This window comes from Python bivittatus, unplaced genomic scaffold, assembly GCF_059951505.1.
Source record: "Python bivittatus isolate LINGU-HERP-01145 unplaced genomic scaffold, Pbiv_v1 ctg000610_np1212, whole genome shotgun sequence".
NCBI lineage: Eukaryota > Metazoa > Chordata > Lepidosauria > Squamata > Pythonidae > Python > Python bivittatus.
This window is the reverse complement of record NW_028277088.1, coordinates 49,055,680-49,077,725: the sequence shown is the minus strand read 5'-3', so window position 1 is coordinate 49,077,725 and position 22,046 is coordinate 49,055,680. Positions and strand designations below refer to the sequence as shown.

General features: G+C 37.4%; 1 protein-coding gene across 3 annotated transcripts in view; it reads left to right on the top strand.

The window, feature by feature from the left end:
- TBX20 (T-box transcription factor 20) overlaps positions 1-21,823 on the top strand; it is a 48,071-nt gene extending 26,248 nt beyond the window's left edge. For all 3 annotated transcript variants that reach the window (XM_025173746.2, XM_007439128.3, XM_007439129.3), the window contains exons 7-8: positions 14,661-14,773; positions 17,219-21,823. In XM_025173746.2, coding sequence (XP_025029514.1) covers positions 14,661-14,773; positions 17,219-17,559 — 454 coding nt within the window. In that variant the 3' untranslated portion in view covers positions 17,560-21,823. The remainder of the gene's footprint in view (positions 1-14,660; positions 14,774-17,218) is intronic.
- Positions 21,824-22,046: the final 223 nt, after the last annotated feature.

The following is a 22,046-nucleotide window of genomic DNA, read 5'->3' as shown; positions in this document are numbered from 1 at the left end:
AAGTGACTCCGGTAGCGTACAACAAAGCTAAAACAATTCATAAATACCTAAAATTATCATTACTATTATTAAAGATATTAAAAACTATAGAAAACAAAGCTAAGACAAAGAAGGAGTAGGAGAAGGGATTTTAATAATAATGGAGCCACCTGGCTAATTCTCCAGTCCCCTGGGGTCCCCAGGCTTGATGGCAGAACCAGGTCTTGAGGGACCTGTTGAAGATCAGAAGTGATGGAGCCAGCTTACCTCAGGGGGGAGAATATTCCACAATGTGGGCACCACAGTAGAAAAGGCCTATTGCCTAAGGCCCGCCAAATGTAGCTCCTTCAACCCGTAACATGCTGTCTCTGATGGATCTGGGGCAGATGTAATTGGGGGGAGGTGGTCAGGCAACCCAGTCCCATGCCATGTAGGGCTTTAAAGGTCAACAGCAGCACCTTGAATTGGACCCAGAAAGAAACTGGTAATCAGTGCAGCCTGCAAAGCAGAGGTGTAATGTGTGTTCTACCAGAAACACACGTAACTGCGTGTGCCTCTGCATTTTGCACCAGCTGAAGTTTCTGGATACTTTTCAAGGGCAGCCCCATGTAGAGCACATTACAATAGTCCAGCTGGACTAGTCAACCAGAGCATGAGTGATCGTGAATAGGGCCTCTCAATCTTGTTTCTTGTCTAGCTTCCATACTGGCAGGTAATTATGGGGACTGTAGTCCAGAGCAAGGCACAGGACTGGGAAAGACTGCTCCAGATCTGCAACTAAACATATGCCTGATTTTGTAGAAAAATAATATTTTTTGGTTATATTTGAACCACTGATGTGTCTGTCATTTCAGTCCATTTGACCCAAGCTACTGAAATGTTCAACTACTATTATGAATGCTCAGAAAAATCACTTCATGCAGTCTTAATTAGGTACTGCAGACTCAAAATGTGTCTCATACTATAAAGTTTTCATGCACATGGAAAGGTTCTAAAGGGAATACTAAGTTGTCCCTATGTATCATTTCTGGCCTTGGCTTGCCAGCTCCTGTAGGTGTAAATCTTCCAAGTTTTCTCAGGGAACATTTTCAAAGAAATGACATATCAGTGTATGTGCTCAGTAAGTTACAATAGAAAATTGCTGCCATACAGCACTGACAATATGTATTTTCTGTAATGGGATCCTCCATGGTTAGATCAAAGTAATGTGAATGTGTTCACTGATGCATTTTGCTTGACTGCTTTTATGCAATCTGTTTATTTGCATGCATGAATAAAGAGCAGGTGAGGGCAAGCAATTTAATCACATATTTTAGGTGATAAGATTGCTGATGTGTGGTGCTGTGTAAGGTGGCTTGGCTTTGATTCAGTAAGGTGTTTTATGTCATTGAGGAAACAGAATTTTCCTCACTGAAATAAGGCAACAAGCAGTTTGTTATTTTGCATCTTCTTGCCATTCCAAGAGCTGTAAGAGGCTTCCACTCTTCCACTCGTATGTTGTACAAGTGTAGAAGCTTTTTCTGGTAACCAGCTAGAAGCATTGGAAGAAGATGCTTTGTACGCATAGCACCTAGCCAAAAACGTTGAGCTACTGACCTGCCAGAAGATGCCTTGCAGAGAAGCAATACAATGGCTTTCTTTAAGAATTAAAGGGGTGCATTAGTTCATGCAGTAGCTTGGAATGAGTGCTTGACATAAACTTCTCTTAAGCATTGCTGAGACCTTCTGCAATGTGCACATTCATAAAAAGTTCATAATTCTTGGTGTCTTAATTCCAGGAACTAACTAAGAAGTAGTGATTGCTCTTCTTATCGTATAGATTTTAGACCAAAACATAACAATAGTAGAACAAATCCAAATCGTATAAGGTAATGTTCTAATTTCTCAGTTGCATCCCCAAAAGTAAGACATCACAAAACCTTATACTGAGCATTCTTTAAAATGTACAGTGTATATAAAACACGATATTCTTTTGTATTAATCACATTTTTTGGTCATCAGAGAGTAATTTCACATTCTTTAAAATAACTGTTGCTGGTTTACAGAAATAGAACAGTCAAGGACTTTATTTCAATGGCTGCATAAATAGAATCACTTTCACCTACTTCAGCTTCTAGTAAAGATAAATTACTGGCTTAGAAGCGTCTGCTAATTTTTCCAAAATCTTTAATGAGTATGTAATTTTAAAGGTAGCAATGGCATCAGGATTTTTAAAAATGTAGATCAGAAAGGAATAAATTTCCAGTAACTACTTGGAAATAAATCTAACATAGTTTATTTATTTTATTTATTTAGGGTCCAAGACTAAGTCACAGAATTTAAAATACAGTTCACTATTAATACATGCATAAGTAATAGTAGATACATATGTAAAAAGAAGATACCCTATAAAGTTAACATTTCATTGAGGGCACCAAACGGTTTCTATAAGCTAAAGCTATAAATAAAAATTTTGCTACTGCCTTCAAAACACCTGAGTATTGATAATTTAATACCTCAGTCTCCTTGTCATGAGTGGAGTTTTAAAATTCAGCTAAAAAGAAGAGAATATTGAAATTCAGCTAAAAAGATTCTAATGCAAAAATAATCCATAAATCTAGCAAATAGGACACGGTAGGGAAGGTCTTTTCTGTGCATATATTATATGCAGTAACAATTCAATACTTTCTTTGAATGGTGGACCTTGAGGACAACTTGCAAAGCTAATAGTGTCTCAAATGCCATTTACATGACTTGGCAAAGATAGTTGGCAGATTGACTCTCACACTTTGAAAAGTAGATGTTTAAGTTGCCCTTGTAATCAGATAATCCATTTTATGAATAGGCTTCCTAAGGCAAACACACTTTTGTGTTATCAATTTTTTGGGACATTAGTTTGTTCCCTTTGCTATGCAAAACAGCCTGCAGAACTCTTATTCATCATACACAGTGAGTCTTTGGGTTGACCTAAATAGTGTCAATATGGGACAAAGCTTTGTATTTAATTTCCAGATAGTTAAGTCTGCTTTTTTCCCCCTAACTAGCCTTTAGGGAGGGAAGCAAATCAGATCAATTGATCTTTAGAGACCCAAAGAAATTAAATTAGGCTGGAGTCAGTTACTGCACTAAACCATCTAGTAATTGGATTGCTCCTTGTAACTGATTGAAAACAGCTTCCATCTGCAGCAATATAGGCTGGGCTTCCTTACAACAAATCTGAGAGAAAAACACATCTTTTTATGACATGATGACAGACATTGCACTTTTCTAGCTTAATTGAATATGGTTTTATAAATACACGACTCTAGCAATTTCAAACTTCCCATTTCAGATTTACAGTCTCAATCAAACCTTAATTTGAAGTAAGGCTCCACTCTGGAATTTTTGAGCCCACCCTATTCTCAATATCAGGGCTTAATCATGGACCACTTCAAATAATGATAAAAAGAAGAAAGTGCTCATAAGCATATCCTGAAATCTTTCCCTTCACTACTGAATATATTTTACAGATTAAAGATAAGCTGGTTCCAAACAAAATCTGCTCACAATACACAGTATAGAATTATTGTATTATCTGGAAATTTGGAAATGTCATACTTTCCATTCAGGGCTAGGTAGCATTTTGCCTGGTTCAGGTGGTGCTTGTCTCACTGGGACGCTCAGTAGAATTATTTCATTAGAATGCTTAAAGAGTACTTAGGATTTATGATAATAATTGAAAGTCCTATGTTCTTTAAAGAAATTATTTGATTTATCAGTTTGATCCAAAATAAAAAAAACCCTACACTGACAAATAACAACAATAAGCAAAGAAAAAAGAAACAAGAGGGTGAGAAACATCTCGTTTCCATCAACCTGAAATTATTTTTATTACTTCAATTTTTTTATAGCTTCTGTAATATCATAGATTCCATACTCAGTAAAGGTAATATATTCAAATTAATTATTAACTTTATCATTCTCTATTTGCATCCATGACTTGTGTATTTCTTCTTTATTTAAATTAAATGTTATAACAGATATGCTTCATAATAAAGCTTCAGGTTTGGTGTCCTTTATCCCCCTATCAACATATGGGAATAAAGAAACTTTTTTTATTTCTGAAATACAAATTCTTCCATTTTTCTTTGCCACCAAAAAAGTTGCTTTTCAGCAACTCAGCATAATAATACATAGAAAAGTAACATCATTTTTATCATAGTTATCCTGCCCTTTCGAGTTAGATCTAATTTTTCCTCATTGAGATAAATATTTAAGAATTGCAAACCAATCACTGAAGAATCTTGTCTGAAATAGTCTTGTAAGATTATTTACTATCTGAATATCCAAATATTGAAATTGCTTGTGACAATGATGAATATTCATGGTGTTTTGAAGACTTGCTGATTTTGAAGGGGAATAGGAAAGTACATAAATCCAGATTTAGCAAAATGTACTTTAATATTACTATCTCTTCAGATTCCAATAATTAATATTTTCAGGCTTCTGTTTTCAGTGGATTAGATAGCACAAGCATCATATTATTCACAATACAAATTCAACCAAGTTTCTTTAACTTGAAACAGCACCCCCCATTCCCTCATTTATTCCGTGAGCTGCACCCAAAGTTCATTAGTCAGAGTAAATAATAAAGGGCATAATAGGATGCCCTGCCTTCTACTCCTGTACAGGGATAAGGATTCAAATTATTTATCCTCATAATCATAGATACATTAAATGTGCCAGATTGGTATGCTTTTAACACATCTTTCAAATAAATACAGATTACCAAATGGCTTTATAGATATTTAAACTACAGAGAAGTAAAGAGGTTCAAGTTGGAGAATTATGTTCAGAAACTTCCAAATTAGATCAGAAATACGTATATCAGGTACAAAGTCAATTTGGTCAGTAAAATAAATTTCTGTAATTATCCATGTTGCACTGATAGCCAGAACTGAGCTAAAGAGGCCCATTAGGAAATAGAACGGTATGACTCACCAATTCATAATTTTCAGCAGTAAAGTTTTTCTCCAAATCTTGGGAAAATTATCTCTTGTCATTATATCATTGCTAATCTGAAGCAAAGATGGTTCAAAGAAAATTCTTTAGAGTGTTGATAAAATTCTACGATAAACTATCAGGCTAAGATGCTTTATTCATATATTTAAAAGCCTCCCCTAATTCTTTCTGTAGATCTATCTAGCATTGCCCTAGCTCCCATCTCCAGTGATGTAAGCTGAACTTTTGCCAATATATATTGATCTTAGATGGGTCTGAATCTTTACCCATACAGACATCTGCCTAAAACTTTGTGAGTTCTTTAATTATTCCAGGTGTATCTCTGATTATTTTCCCTGTCTATGATTATAAAACTAAGTTTGAATTAATGTTTTGCTCCAATGAGATCTGGAAAGCTCAGAGAAGCTTTGTAACCTGCCCATCCCTTTCTAAACTTCTTTTGTTCAAACTTCTTATTTTTCCCCTCTATTTTGGCATTGCAGCTCATATCAAAACAAAACAAAACAAAGCAAAAAAAAAAAAAAAAGAGCAGAGTTTCTTCTCCCAAGCCATCCCAGCCAAGGAATCATATAAGCAGTATGGCATGGAGCCAAATCAGAATGTGGGCTACACACTGTACCTTCATTCTGAAGACTTGGGTGGGGTGGGGAGGAAGGGTATATGTGTATTCTTTTCTGAAACTTTGCAAACAAAAAAAAGGGGGGGGGATGTACTATGTGTGTAAAAAAAAATCAGGTGGAGTCTAGTGGTATCTTTTCCAACTAACAAAGACATAAGCTTTTGTGAGCTCATCAGATGCATAGAGTGGCTACACTGTTGTGGGATTTAAAATGATGTGAGGCAGGGGTGGGAAAAAGAGGGGTTCTAATAAAATGTGTGAGTCAGAAAAGGTGCTATCAGACTCCTAATTTTTTGCTACCATAGACTCAAACAGCTCTCTTCCTACAGTATATATGTGTATGGATCCTGAAGCAACATACTGAATATGCAGGCTGCCTGCTTATCCCTTCTGATGCCTTACCACACTGAAAAATCTACCAGTCCTCCCAAAATTGCTGTATTTGTGTGTGTGTGTGTGGGGGGGAGATGTAATAGAAGATGAAACTTATTGAATAAATATATTCCCTACATTTATAAACTTACTTGACATTTACTTTACATGTTAGATTAGAACAATTTGTATTGTCTTGGTCCTGCCCACTTGCCCCATCCTTGGTGTAAAATCAAGAATGGTCCTTGCCCCACTCCCACTCCCTTAAATAAAGCTAGTGTTTTTCACCTGACCTAGGAAAAACAATGCATCAAACATATACTAAGAGCATGGGCTAGAAGGTGCATATAAACCTGAGTTAACAAATTATTTACATGCTTACTCACTAAACCTCTGCTGAGATGCCAAATATTGCAGCAGAAAAACGTGTGAGCAAAGTTGGTATGAGTTGCCTAGGGCTAGTGATGCTGAAGCCATCTTACAATGCTCTTGAGTGGTGGCTCTCTCAGCTAGGAAATCATCAGTGTTCACTTGGCTTACAGGCTTTTGAAAGGCATACAGCAGTGTTGCCCAAATTTGGCCACTTTAAGATGAGTGGACTTCAACTCCCAGAATTCCCCAGCCAGCCATGCTGGCTGGGGAATTCTGGGAGTTGAAGTCCACTCATCTTAAAGTGGCCAAGTTTGGACAACACTGGCATACAGCATGCCCCTTCTGGAAGTGGCTCCTGTGCACATCTTTGTGTGAAGGGAACATTTCCTTCTCCTTGACAGTGTGATTTGTTTTTATGTCAGTTGGAGATATTTTACTTGTTCCCCCCTTTTCTGTATCAAGGTGCTGGATAAGTGCATTTTTGTGCCGCCTTCAGCACCCATTTATCTGTGACTCATATCTGATGTTTTTTTTAAATCTGGGCTTTCTTCCAGATACACAAAGTAGTAGCTATATGCAAAGAAAATATTTGAAATTTACAGCTAAAGAAGTCTTTCAAGCTAGCAATTAGCAATCCATTCATTGCATATTTAGTTTGGGTTATTTTTTTTCAGGGGTGGGGCTGCCATGCATTGAATGGATAAGTATATCAGATTTGTGAATATTACTAGTTTTCTTTATTAATATCACCATTAACATGATTTTTTAAAGCAAGAACTTATGAATATGAATAAGGATTATGGCCTGGCATATTATATACCCATGACTTATTGTTCTAGTACAGAACTGTTATTTAGTTTATGAATCAAGAAACCCAAAACAAAATGATAACTAGATACAGGTAGCCCTGAGTTAATGACCGTAATTGGGACTGACAACGCTGTCACTAAGTGATGCAGTCATAAAGCGAAAAATCACGTGACCGCACTGACTTACAATGGCAGTTCCAGCAGTTCCAGTTGTGGTTGTTAAGTGCATCGTGTGTGGTCATTAAGTGTGATATTATGTGACTGTGACTTGCAATTTTACTGCTGGCTTCCCCATTGACTTTGCTTGTTGGAAGCCAGCAGTAAAGGTTGCAAATGGCGATCACGTGACTGCGAGATGCTGCAATGTCATAATTGTGAGCCAGTTGCCAAGCACTCAAATCATGATCATGTCACTGCAGAGATGCTGTGACAGCTGCACGTTCAAGGACTGGTTGTAAGTCTCCTTGTTCAGTGCCGTCATAACTTTGAATGGTCATTGAACGAGGGGTTGCTAAACAAGGACTACCTGTACTGTAGGCTTTGCAGTATTATTTTAATAATATTCCTCTTTCTGGAAATGCTATTTTTTACTTGCTATTTTTTTTAGAATGCCCAGACAGCCTGTACATAATTTTATGTATTTTCTTCCTATGTTTTGCAAACTTGATCTGTGGTACATCATTGTGTGTTTTTGGTGGGATTGGGAGAATAATAAAATCCAATTAAAGTAAACAGGCAAAGTATTACTGAGGTTTCTGAGAACTCTTTTGCCTGTAATTAAAAAGTTCCTGTTTGACACTAATGCATTGTTTCCTTTTGAGAATGTTACTGTTTATTTCCTTATCAAAATGTTAATGTTTTTCATAGTATTAATATGTGGAATCTATATGGGAAAAAAAATGGGAAATGAAGTGAAGAAATGCAATCATTACTCTGCAGTGATGCTTCCTGGCATAAATCTCAATTTAAGGAGGAACATCTCTCCATTTGTGTATGTCCACAGAGAAGCCTCCTCCATTGAAATCATGGCAAAGTCTGTGTGTGCTGGAACTCTGTGTGTATTTCAGAAGGCATACAGAACTCTGCAGTAGAAACAGTAACTTCTATCAGTTATTGGAGGAAAGATCTGTAACTATTGCTTTAAATAGGTGGTATAGCCACAATTTATCTTTTGAGAAAAATGGAATTAAATGTTAAAGGCAATGAATTCTGATTATAAACAAGCTTAAAGCTTTTCTGAGATTAAAGCAGTAATGTATAATCATTCACAACCTGAATGGTTCAATATATATCCTGTTTGAAAAATGTGCATTTGTACAACATAAAAACATCTAAATCAATTTTTTGTCTCTAACATTGACATATTTTTAGGGCCTAGAATTATAATAGCAAATATATTGATCTGTTTGTTGGTAATTTATATTTTTTTCTGTATTTATATATAAAAAATACCATTGCAGAAACTGCTTGTTTACAACTGGATCTTAAGTCCTATCCAGATATACAAAAAATGATGGCAGATCAGTGATGGTCTCATCACTAAATATTTGGAGAAGACTATAGAGCAGGGTTTCTCAGCCTTGGCAACTTTAAGACGTGTACACTTCAACTCAAAATTCCCCAACCACCATATGCTGGTTGGGGAATTCTGGGAGTTGAAGTCCACACGTCTTAAAGTTGCCAAGGCTGAGAAACCCTGCTATAGAGCTTGGATTGATTTAGTTCCCATTTGCAAGTAATTGGTATTATAGCTGACTACTGAATGGGGCTTCAATTGTTATGTTTTTCAACAATATGTAGAGTGTGCTCCCCTAACTTGGTAGATATCTAAGTTGAAGCAGACTGGTGTAGGGCCCATATGGTCTGCATTTAAATAGTACATTCAAAAGAACAACAGAGGCTATGTTTAAGAGGCTATGGTACAATTATATGGGAAGTGCACTCAGCACCGCTGTGATATAAACATAAGGAAGATGTGTAGCTGGAATAACAGTTATGAAAATGGTAAATTGACTAGCTAAATTTAATAGCAAATACAGATCATAGCAAAGGCGAAGCAGAACTTCCAACACTGTTCTTTCTTTCCTATCCCTATGCCAAAAATACAGTTTAGGGCAGGACATGGAAATGTGACTGAAGAAATAATAGAAGCTCTTAGACAACAGTTGAGCATTTTTCTTTTGTGGATTTGGGGATCTACCAGTCTAAGAATCCTTATCTGAAAACTAATGTGCTATGTGCATTTCTTGGGGGGAAAATATTCTCTGAAGAAATTATGCTTTTCAACTGGAGATTCCAAGTGGTACTGCTCACAATCAGCTCCTTTCATGCTTCTTAGATATATTTTCTGGGCTTTGGAGAAAGGGGAGGTACCATGGCAGGGACTACAGGATTGCAGCAAATGTGGCCCTGTGAGCTCTGCTTATAGCAGGCTGCAAGTAGGATTGTGTGCATCTCATGTGTTTACAAGAAACTTAGTTTCTAGAATCAAAGAAAGTAGAACAGCTCAAAAAGATCTGGTTAAGTTTGCATTTTTAACCTGAGTGAAGCTAATGTGCACTTCCTAACAACAACTTTTATTCATTCACTGAACTTGCATGTCATTCCAACACAGGCCCATAGAAATTGTTAGAACTTATGCAGGGACAGTGTTTGATAGGTTCCCCAGATCAGAGATCAATAATGAGCATTCATGGCCAATCTAGCCCTAGAGTTTTCCATCTGACTCTGTATGTGCAAGCCATAAGCAGGAGAGCAATGCGGGTAATTCTACTGCTTGCTGATAATCCAGTTTGACACACATGAGCATCATTCTGTTTGTTTCTTTCTCCCATATAAACACTGGAAACTGCTTTATGAGTAAGTCATTTATCTATCTAGCTCATTATTGTCAACAATAGCTGGCAGCAACTCTCCAAAATCTCATTAGGAATTTTATCCAGCTCTACATAGAAATGGTGAGGGTTGACTTAGGCACTTTCCATATATAATGTTGGTTCTGACCTCCTGCATATACTAGTGGCTGAACAGGTCCTGAATGATAATTGATGGGGATTTAAGCCTATTCTCCAAGTTTATATATTTCTACAAATGATATTACATACATACATGCATACATACATACATATATATAAATAAAAAATTCATTGCATGTATATTCATGTTTCTATCCTACTGTTTCAAAGCATATTCATTGCTCAGGTTATCTTACTCAAGGAGGTGGGTTATAAATTATTGAGAAAATATTTGGTGTAATTCTTTGGTATCTGGGTTAGTGACAGGGGCTGTGTTCACACAACATGTGTAACCAGGTGATACAAAGACTTAGCAGCAGCAGTTGCTCAAAATGCTTGGTTAGTATTAAACTTTGTTAAGTGCTTTGTGGCTTGGCAGGGGATATGAACCGAACCCAGTTGGTTAGTTCTTATTGTAAAAACCTGGAAAATGTAATAACCATGTTAAGAATGTTGCATGAAAGCAGTCAATGTATCTGATGTCAGGACTGTAAACTGCTAAAACTGATGAACTGTAAAGCCTTTGGCCAACATAAGCTTAATAATTCATTTTCTAAAGCTGTTTCCACTCTTGTTCTTTTTGCTTGTCTCCTTTTACTAGAAACAATGGAAACAGTCGTTCATATCCATGATGTAACCAGTGCAGTTTTTCTCTTTTTCTTTGTTATAAGATCTTCTGGAGATAACTCCAATACGGCCACTGTCTTTAATCACTTAAAAGGCAATAATTCAATTATAGTATCCTCTGAGTAGCAACTGCCATTGCCTTTCTGTTCACTTCCAGTCCCTGCAAGTAAATTACTTCAATAAGATTCCCCCTCCATTCTTTACTCACATTTTTCCCACAGAGAGTGCATATAAAATGATACTAGCAATATTGCAAGGACAAAACAATTCTGCCCTTTAGTTAGGAACAAAGGAGGGGGGCATCACTGTAATGATTTATTGCACCCCATTTTTATGCTGTACACAATACTGAATGCAAAGCATTTTTTGCCAAACTGAGTTATCAACGAGCAGGGGTGGAAGGGATATCTGCTGAATGCCAGGCTTAAATAGCTTTGGTTAACTGGATTACCTAGGATAGCAGAAATAAATTGATGTGCATATGTATTGGTTCAGATTGTTTTTGGGGAATCTTGCTAGCTAAAATGGCTTTGTTCATAAACAGGTCAACTCACTAAATAATTGCTGCTTCTTAAAAGCTGTGATTATAAGTACTGTTTGTCTCCCAATCTTTAGAGAAGCCTCATTATTCTGTTGGATCCATTTCCTTGATTCTCAAAGTCATTAATAGTCTCAGGAATATTTTTGCCCATAAGAACCTGCTTGGTAAGACAAATCATCTGGTGAAGAAAAAAGCCACCTTAAGGAGCATACACCCATTATACCTACCTGAATTCAAAGAACATCCTTTTTTCTGTAGGCTTAGGCTAAACTCACGAAGTTCAATATTGCAGGAAGCGCTGTATAGTCTACAGCAATTTGATCTAGGCTTGGAAAATTCAGAGCTAGATTTCTGTATCTTCCCTGCCATCTAATGGTTATTCAGATTTTTTCATACCTCATTCTGGTGGTCCTGCTACTGACCCCCAAATGTTGCCTATCTTAGTTTCAACAGTCTCCTCAAATCCAGAGAGAGAAATAATCCTTGATTAGAATACACTTCTGCTTCCACTCCTGATATAACATCAGTTTTGGTTTTGTTTATTCAGAGTTAGATTTCATTTTTTTTCTAAGTATAATTTCTGCTTATTCATTTGAATAAGTAAAGGCATCAGGATGTGGACTACAAGGAGAGAGAGCCTTTCCTGCAAGTTGTGTCTCTTCAAGGCGCTGCCCATTGAAGCCAATCCATGTCCTCATTTGTGGCCTTTAGGAAGGCCTTCAAGATTTGTGTCTTTTCTGTGGCATTGACTTTCCCTTGAGTTGTGTTTTTACAAAACTGCTGAAGACTTGGATTGCATGTTTCATATTTTAGGAGTTTGGGGTTGAAATGTTTGTTACTGCTATTAAGTTTTATATGTATATATATATATGTATGTATTATTTTAACTTGTTGAGTTTTGTAGCTTAAGTGTAAATGTTTGAGATTAAAAGGTTCCTCTCCTAAGATGGTACCTGAGTTGTTGTTTTTATTTTTTAAAAAAAGTGCTACAGAAAATTAACAGGTTTTAAATAAATGTACTGCCAGAGTAACAGGAAGCAACCACTTTAGTCTGACTCAGGGAGGATGGAAAACTGATCCTTCAACTGTTGCTGCAGTCAAAATCTCAGCATCCCTCAGCCAGCATGGCAAATGTGAAGGTGAGAGGCATTGCAGTTCAGCAAAGTCTAGACTCACCTCCTGGTTGATAGACTTCTTTATGCATATTTACTCAGAAGTAAGCTGTGCCATATTTAGCTGGGGATTGGTTCTTCTCGATATAATGGTTCTTACTTTTGAGTAAATATGCACTTTATGGTCTGCCTTATGTGACGAGGCTGCAGCATTATGCAGGTATTTGAGTTCAATGGTATCTAATTATAACTAGATTAAGATAGTTTTCATATCTGAGACAAAGCAAAATATAATGCTTTCAGCTCCAGTTCAATTTGCAGTTATCCAAGCCCAGTGAATGTATTTTCACACCAAGGGGAAAACTGTGGCATAGGTAATTATGGGCAGGTCTCCTTATGCCCATGTAAAATCCCCTGCTCTTTGAGTTGCCCTGGTCATTAGGCTTCCAGGTGCAAATTCAGTGCTGCTTATCACCTATAAAGCCCTACAAGGGATAGAGCCTAGTTACATGGGGAATTGTCCATCTCCAGAAGTTTCTATCCACCCTGTACAATCTGACAGAATTGGTATGCTCTGGATCCCATCAATTAAACAGGTCATCTAGCAGGATTCAGAAAGTGTGTCTTCTCTGCCACAGTACCTCGCTCTTGAATATCATCTCTGCAGAGATTCAAACTGCCCTATCCCTGCCTGCCTTAAATGAGCCTTGAAAACCTGGCTCTTCCCCCAGGCCTTGGGCCAGGGTAGTTGTTGGGCCCTTTAGATTGGGCATTGCATGGAAAAGAGTGTTTTTGTTGTTCCCTCTGGTAGCTATTGTCTTTTTAGATACATGTCTTTCCCACTTTAGCCCCCCATATTTATTTTGGAGTCAGGCGGCCCTAGAAATGTGTTTTATAAATAAAATAAATCAATTAAACAGTAAAATCCCTTTACTATTCCTCCCTACAGTAAGCCAATACCAATAATGTATTAGGTAACTAACATTTTGCTCTCTTTCATTTTGCTGCCATTCCCTAATGAAAATTTAGATGTGAAGTTTCCAGACTACTTGATGTAAACCAGTTATCCTCATATTGTATTTCCTTGCTGCCATCTAGTAGTCATCTGGAGTTATACAGCCCAGATCCAGTAGCCCTTTCAGGAAAACTTTGCATCACATGTTAATGTTAATGTGATCTTAATGCCTAACTTGGAAAGTCAAGTTATTGATTTATATGATGCTGTTCTCTGAGATAATAGATGGGTAGGCTAGACTAATTTGGTATGTTTTAATAAACACTTTTTTAAAAACACTGCTTTTTGATCATTGAATACCCAAGGCGCCCTATGTAAATTAATATAATGAATGCAAAACTTATGAACCAACAGTGTAGTTGAATTTTGCAATTGTACTAGAACTTTGAGGTGTTCAGAGAGCTTCACATAATAACTCAGAAGATAAGTTATCATTATGATCTTCTATTAAACAGATAGAATGACTGAGGTAAAGAAAATGAGAGATAGAGACATAGAGACAGGGACAAAGAGAAGAACTGCCGATGGCTGTTTGGTGAGTTCATGGCAGTGGTTAGATCTGAAGTTCAGATTTCTAGCTACTCTAGAAGTCTTATGGGCATTACCACAGCTATTATATTTTAATGGCCAAGCATTAGAAGAATAACAATGGAAAAGATTCCTTGGAAGCTAGTTATATGTTGATCCTCCTCCTTCCAATACAATATTGCACCACCCCCATAGACTGCTAGTACCAGCAAAAAACCCCTGGTGTTTGTTCCACAATGCACTATAATTCATTTGTTTTTTTGCACCACAAAGTCTAATACTTTAAAAAAATAATGAAATGGAAACATTTTGAGTAGCAGGCACAGATGACCTCAGGCAAAATTTTATCTTTGCTTTGAGAGATTAAGTGATCACACATGTACATTCTTAAAGCATTGTTTTCCAAGAACAGAAATAGTCATGTGTGAACATTTTACTGTGAGTTGGTGTAATACAAAATCACAGAAGTAGGAAGTTCAGGAAGATATTTTGCCTTTTCCAATGAAAGTGCCCTTATCAGGAGTATGGAATATCACAGTTTAACTACATGTTATGTTAATTATGTACATAGCAGTACACAGGTTGGATTCCAATAATGTGACTATTCAAGCAGTAACTAATGAAGGGCATAGGTAATTTTTCAGCTGGCCTGTGATTTAGCATGCTGTTTTGTTTTGTTTTGTTTTCTACAGAGAAAGTGTAGAGAGTCTTATACAAAAGCATTCCTATGCTCGATCCCCCATCAGAACCTATGGAGGAGAGGATGAAATTCTAGGAGATGAGAACCAAGCAACACAAAGCCGAGGTAAGAGGAAGTAAGCATGCAGTGCTCCTCAAAGGAGAGCAGGCATTCTTGGTCTGAAGATAGGGTAACCCAGAATGTGAAGAAACTGCATTTGGAAAGTAGAGGCACATCCCCACCCCATCCCACTCCACCTCCACCAAGAATGTTGCATCTCTCTGAACCTGACCATATGCAATGCCTGCCTTATGCATATTCTGTCACTGAGTCATTTACTAGCATTCTTGTCCTACCGCTATCTAATTTTTATATCAGTTCAATAGTGGACTATTTAGACAGAGTTGAACATTAGACCCATAAGCTAGCAAATAATACATGGCAATCTTCTTATAGGCAGATGACATAGTTATTCAATCATGGACCCCAACAGGTTTAAGGAAGATGATGAGGGTCTTTTGCAAGCACTTGTTACTGCAACTTAACTTTAATGAAGCTAATACTTCATACTTTTTTTTTTTACTTTTGGTTGTGCAAAAGTAAAATAAAAAGCTAGACTGGTTCATAGATGTGTGCAGGATTGAACAGGATGCTGTGTTACAAATATCAACAGGTGTTGCATTTTAAATATCAACAAGCCCAGGGGAGCATATTTCCCATTTGATCTTATGCTTCTCCCAAACTGCAAGGAGCATATTGATTAACCCTCTTTGTTCACTCAAGAGGAACTAAATATGTTCCAGCTGCTATTAACCTGTTTTAGACAAAGGCTCAAGTGCATCTCCTCAGCAGGGTTCAATTAAGCTTGTGCATTGATTTTTCTATATTTGACATTTGTAAATATGTATTTTAGAGGAAGTTGTTCCAAGCGGTGTGCCTTGTCCCAACCAAGGACACGGATCACCATCTTTAATACTTACTTAAATTTAACATTTTGTCCCAAAAGGTATGGCCATGCTAACCTTGATCTTCCTGGATGTGAAGAGTTGGACTATAAGCTATTGTGATAAATATATTTTCCCAAGACATTATTAGGCTCCTGCTATGAACAAGCCAGATTCTGAATACAGAAACTCAAACTGAATATAGAAGGATCAGTATGATGGCTGAGCTGAGAAATAATCTATGCCAGTTAGGTAGCTTGATCAGCTTATTGTACTTACAATAGTGCAGAGTCTTTGTAATACTTTGTCTTTGGCATCTTACCATCAACAGACCTGGAGGACAGATTCAGGAAGGTTCCTTATTCTAGGAGAATCTGTTCTTTCTGATTTTGACAGAGATTCTTGTAATAGGTTAATAGTGCCCCTCACTGAAATCTTTTTATGGATGACTAGATGAATTTATGTCCATTTTTGTTTTTTGTTTTTGTCTGACCAGGAATCAACAGCAATGTTTGAGGTACTTAACTTTTCTGAAATAGCTTGTAGAATGTATATACAGTCAATAGCTGATCATTTTTTCCTTGATAACTTTAACTGCCTATCTTAATATATGACTACATTTGAGCACTATAAATTATGAATGCTAATTGTTTTTTTAAGTATTTTTCTTTTATTTTATTTTTTAACTGTGCAAACTTGTACTTTATTTGTTATGTTAATCCATTGTATTGTCAGTGAATGTATCTGCCTGGTAAGCAAGCCCCAAAAAGTTATTAGTCAACCAAAATATGTACTAGCTTGATTGAAGGCTGCAGAAAAGAATGGAGATCTGTGAAAATATATTTGATTTCTAATACAGAGGAAATACAGATCTCATTGTCTGCTCTTATCCCCAGGTCTGCTCACTTGCCTATTTGGATTTCCATATACTTTACTAAATATAAGCCTGATTTCACAGCATAATCAAAGCCTATTTTCTGTTATACCTGAAAACATTCAGGGGAAAATGGCCTATATGTCTCTAGATCTGCTTGGGCCAAGATCTAGGTTCTATAATGCCATATGAACATGAATGCATCATTCATGACTGGAGCCTCTGTGTCTTCTAAGCTTGACAGCATGGGTCGGATGTTTTCCATTTTCCACACGTGATCTACTGGGAGGCATGTGCTGCAGATAAGTCTTTGGGTACTGTTTATAATGCAGTACCTAGAATTCTCTAATGACCCATATTTTTTTTCCAAATTGGATAATTTATACTTCCAAACACTTTTAAATGTGGTTGTTCGTAACATCCCACAGATATCTCTGGTTCCTGTCCAAGTAAATGCTGCCTAGATTAGTTACACTAGCTTTGACTCTATGGTTAAGAATAGACCTGTGGATTAATTTCCTGGGGATACTGATTACTGCCATTGTACTGCAGTTATTGTATTTCTGTGATCTGCTTGATATGCAGTGGCTACTTGAGGAATAGCTCTGTGTGCTGGCATCTGGCAATGTTTTTCTTTTGCTCTCAAATCTCACTTAGCGTTGCTATGGTAGTTGTGTTACAAACATCACACTACTTTGAGTTCTCTAAAAGTTGTTTTCCCTAAAAGTTCACAATGCTTCCCTTTGTTTGCAGGGTCAGCTTTTACCACATCTGATAATTTGTCCCTCAGTTCCTGGGTCTCATCCTCTTCAAGTTTTCCAGGATTCCAACATCCACAGTCCTTGACTGCTCTTGGTTCCAGCAGTGCCTCAATAGCCACACCAATTCCTCACCCAATCCAAGGATCACTGCCTCCATATAGCCGCCTGGGAATGCCTCTGACACCTTCTGCCATTGCTAGCTCAATGCAAGGAAGTGGCCCGACATTCCCATCTTTCCACATGCCCAGATACCACCATTATTTTCAGCAAGGGCCTTATGCAGCAATTCAGGGACTGCGCCATTCTTCTACGGTGATGACACCATTTGTATGACTGACCCAAATCCAAGGAGAGCCAAGATTTGAAAGAATGATGGACATCTTGCAAAGACCTGAGAAGAAATAGTAGAAGAATTCCTAAGAAAACCAGCTTGCATAAGACATGATGAAGGTATCAAAGTTACATAAAAATGTGCTGCTTGGAGTGGCTGGGAAGTCTAAATCTGATGTTGCCCAATGGATTCTGAATGTAGCAAGGTTTCTAATTAATTGCCAGATGATGTGAAGGTGCATCATAACCACTAGATAAAAGGCTGTGCTCATGCAGTGGTATATAGCTGTACTGTTTATAGATTTTCCCTCTCAACAAAGGCAAAAGAAGCAATATCGATGCAGTAACTTCATTTTTTTAGGAGAAATGGGAGAAAAAAATGAGCATATTTAGCTATTGTAGTTCCCTCTGGAAGAAACAGAGGAAAATGCTATTCACCACTCCCCTTTCCCATCCTTTTGATTCCTTTAAAATACCAATTCCTAGTTCCGTAAAGGCCATAAACCACTGGAATTCCTTCTTGTTCACTCAGCTTCATTGACTGCAGTGAATGAAAGTTGTGCAACTGCAGCATGCACTTTTGTGGAAGTAGAGCATGCATGCATGTATTATTCTTTTTAGAATTGAAAGGTTTGTATATAATTTGTTTCCAGTGGATTATCCAGTGCTTCTTAGCTCCAAACGATAAATAAATATATTCAATGACAAAACAAAAAACAGAAAATGAAAAGTTGATATTTTCTGTTTTAAGTTCACATTATTTTAGTTCAGACTCAGCATTGCAAAAGTGCACCCACATTATATACTGTACATACATACACAAAATGATACTTAGTTGAGAAACATTCCTTGGGGAATCTTGGACTGAAGAAATTTAAACATTGGCTTCCTGGAACTGAAAAAGATTTAAATCTCTTAAATGAAACCTGAATATGAAATAACTTCATATCTTACTCCAAATCATTTCACTTATCTAGCAAATCAAAATATTACATACAGCTAATTTTTATCAGAAAATTAAAGCAGTGCAAGGGGATTGTAAAACAGGGCAGATAAATCCAGAAGCAAAACTTCTAACTGAATATTTTAACTAGTGCAGGATAGACCAGATAAAGTTTACAGTAGTTTCTGAATTTTTTTTAACCAGTACTCTACTCATTCAATATGATGAACTTTCTGAAGTTTCTTTCAAAGAAGAAAATTTCAGTGAAATTCTCATGAACAGAGTGTTGTGTTCTCATAGTTACTCAGAGCAGATCTGCACTCACTAGTATGGGCCATCACTGCTTCCTGACAGCAGGAATGGATGATATGGTATTTCCACTCCCAATCCATTACAAATGCACCCTGCACTAAAGTTTTCTAGCTTTGATTCAAACTGCTGTTTTCTGATGGGACTTAAGCCCTTCAGAAGGATGGTCTTGAATGCTTCATTCCATTCTAGTAGCAGACCCAACTCCAACTGGCTGCAGTGTGTGGCATGCCCCCTCCTCCCCAGCAGCTAGTCACTTATCTGAGCAGCCATTTCTTACTGGGCTGCTATGTTCTCTGCTGGTTGGTGATTGTTTTTTGATTTTTAATAATCTTGTAATTGACCCAACAATGGCCTGATAAATGAATGAACCATTCTCAATCCTAGAAGCTCATGTTCCATTCAACCCTTCATCTTCCAGTAGGAGGTCTTTTGATTTTTGTTCCTCTTGCTTTCCAATCCCTGCGAAGCTTCCCTTCCCTTCCCTTCCCTTCCCTTCCCTTCCCTTCCCTTCCCTTCCCTTCCCTTCCCTTCCCTTCCCTTCCCTTCCCTTCCCTTCCCTTCCTTTTTTTTTTTGTGATTTGAAGTTGCAATGTAAGAACATTGGTACTTTGTTTCTATAAAGATGAATGATCAGTTCTTCCTTGCTGCAAAACTTCCATGGACCTACAGATGAATGTAGGAATGAAAGAAAATCCTGTACCTATTGCTTTGATTATTGTAGCATTAGAGCTATGATAGTATCACAAGGGAAAATTTAAAAAAAGAAAGGATCTATGCTAGCATCAAAAGAGATAATGTGGGAAAGGGAAATGAAGGCATCCATGTGTACAAATATCTGGGGAGGAAAATAATGGCACAGAGACTAGTAAAGAGGGAACAAAAGGCAGACGCTAATAGCCTGGTCTCTGCAGATTTGCCTTCCCTACATGGATGGGAAGCAGGGGAACAAATAATCAGGTGTTGTGGTGACCATAATCCAGACTGAACACCAGCCAGGCCGCATTGCCAATCCACTGTTATCTATGGGAGACAAGCAACTTAAGTTGCAGTATGGAATTGCTCTTAGTTATGAGGCAGTCAATGAAGATGTATGAATATCTTGACTTTCACTGTATCGTCTTTCAGCCAGTCTGCAGCCTTCCTGGCTTCCCAGTCTTCAATTAAAGCATCAGGGAAGCCATCACAAGGAATTTCTTCCCATTGGGCTTTTGCGGAAGTAGTGCTTCTGAGGGCTGTTACACATGGGGGCTATTCACCTACCTGACCTGCACCTGATGTCATTGCCTGTAATCTGGCAGCAACTCATAGTGAGCAGCCCCAAACTCCAGGTGCTCTGAAAGAGGTTTTCCCCTCCATTTTGGGAGGAATGTACATTTGTATCCTTGTCTCCTGTCCTTTGTTTTTTGGCTGGAAGACTAACTCCCCACCATGCCCTCTGTGTCTGAGCAAATTGTAAACTAAACCTGTAGGAGTAGCCGGGAAAATGAGAGGATGTTTGCTCTCTTTGCTTTCCAACCCAACAGGTTGGAGTTGTGACAGGTCTGCATCTTAAAGATGATAATGAGTTGGAGAAAGTGGTTGGAACATTTCTTCTTCTGCTGAAGAAATTGTCCATCCAATTTCCTTGCCAAAAAATTTAAAGAGAAATTTTGAAGGGCCCTTTGGCCAGCTCTAATTTTAAGTGAGAAGTCACTTGCTCATTTTGACTATTAATGATTATTAAGGTAACAGTGAAAAAGAACCCTACCAAATAGAGAAGCAAAGGTTAGTGCTTTCAAAAGGTGATCCTTAATAAGACCTCTTATTGGCAGTTTAATAGAATAGTAGGCCTCTTCCTCACTGCTAGATGGTATTTCTAGTCAATGCTTTGATGATTTTACAGAAAGCAGGAAGCTGAGATCAACCCATCAGGTTTCCTTTATATTCCTTTACCTCAGAATTGTAATATTTTAAACTGAAGAGTATCAAAGGCCAACAGAGTCTCCTAAATCAAAGCTTTCTTCCATTCAGGCCCTTGATGCTTTATTTGTTTCTCTAATCCTCTAGCCCAAAAGCAGAGTTGGGGCAGGTGGGAAATCAAGCTGATGGGAATGGAGTTCCTGACTCATAATTCTATTACATTTCTCCAGCGATCTTTAGGACAGGAAGAATGGGCAACCCATCCTCCCAAGCCCTTTTCTGAGGCTGCAAAGATCATGTCTCTGAAATTCAGCAGCAAAACAGTGATTAATGGCAGCACAATTTTCCATTGTTTGGTGACAAAAAAAGAAATATAGATGCATTAAGTTAGATTTAACCCTTCCCTATTTAATTAAACTCCACTTCTCCAAAATAACAAAAGGGGCCTAAAATTCTGCTCCATCTTCATTGATATCATTATGCAGAGACAATGCACCTTGTGACTTTTAGCCACCTTGACCATGAATGATGGTCTATACTGGCTCTGGAATAAGTTTTAATTCTAATTACAGTATTCATAATTTTTAAAATGCTTTCCCTTTACCTTTGGCAGAGAAAATAAAAGGTTTTAATTTTGAGAGAATAAGATCAGCACTTCATAGGTTGAGTCCATCCTTACAGTGTTTTTGTTCAGGCATTCCACCATTCCTTTCTGGCTGCTCTAAAAGATGGTGAGTTATATGGTTTTGCTGTGGATTGAACATTCCTGTGTTTGAACTGTTTGGAAATCTGTGGAAATGGTAATGGTAATTCAATGGTTGAAGGCAATGGAAAGCCATATTGGTGAGTCTCTGCTAAGTTAAATAACTCTAGTGTACTTAATTTATGCTAGATTTAGGCTAGATAAAGGCTAAATATTAGTCAAATTAATTTTGCCATTTTTGCAGTTTTATGGTTGGAATGTAGAGTTGAACTGCCTTTTTGTCAATGTTACAGAATGTTCCATGTGTTTTCCTCACACTCTGTGTGCTGAGTATTTCCCCAAATTAATTTCTTATACACCCACTGCTCAACCAGGATCTGTATAGACATCTGTATAGACAACGCTGAAAATATTGAATTAGGATTAATGTGTTTGAAAACAGTTTTGTTTAAATTATTGCAGCTTGCTTTTATTGTGAAGTCAGATTCTTTGTTTTTTGTTGCTCATTTGTTGCAGAAAATACGGTTTTGGTATTTTCCCATTTCTTAATGGGGAAGATGTGTATTTTGATAGTAATAAAATTATTTCAGGTTTTGGTTAAAAGTGTCAGGGTTTGAATTTTTTTATACTAAG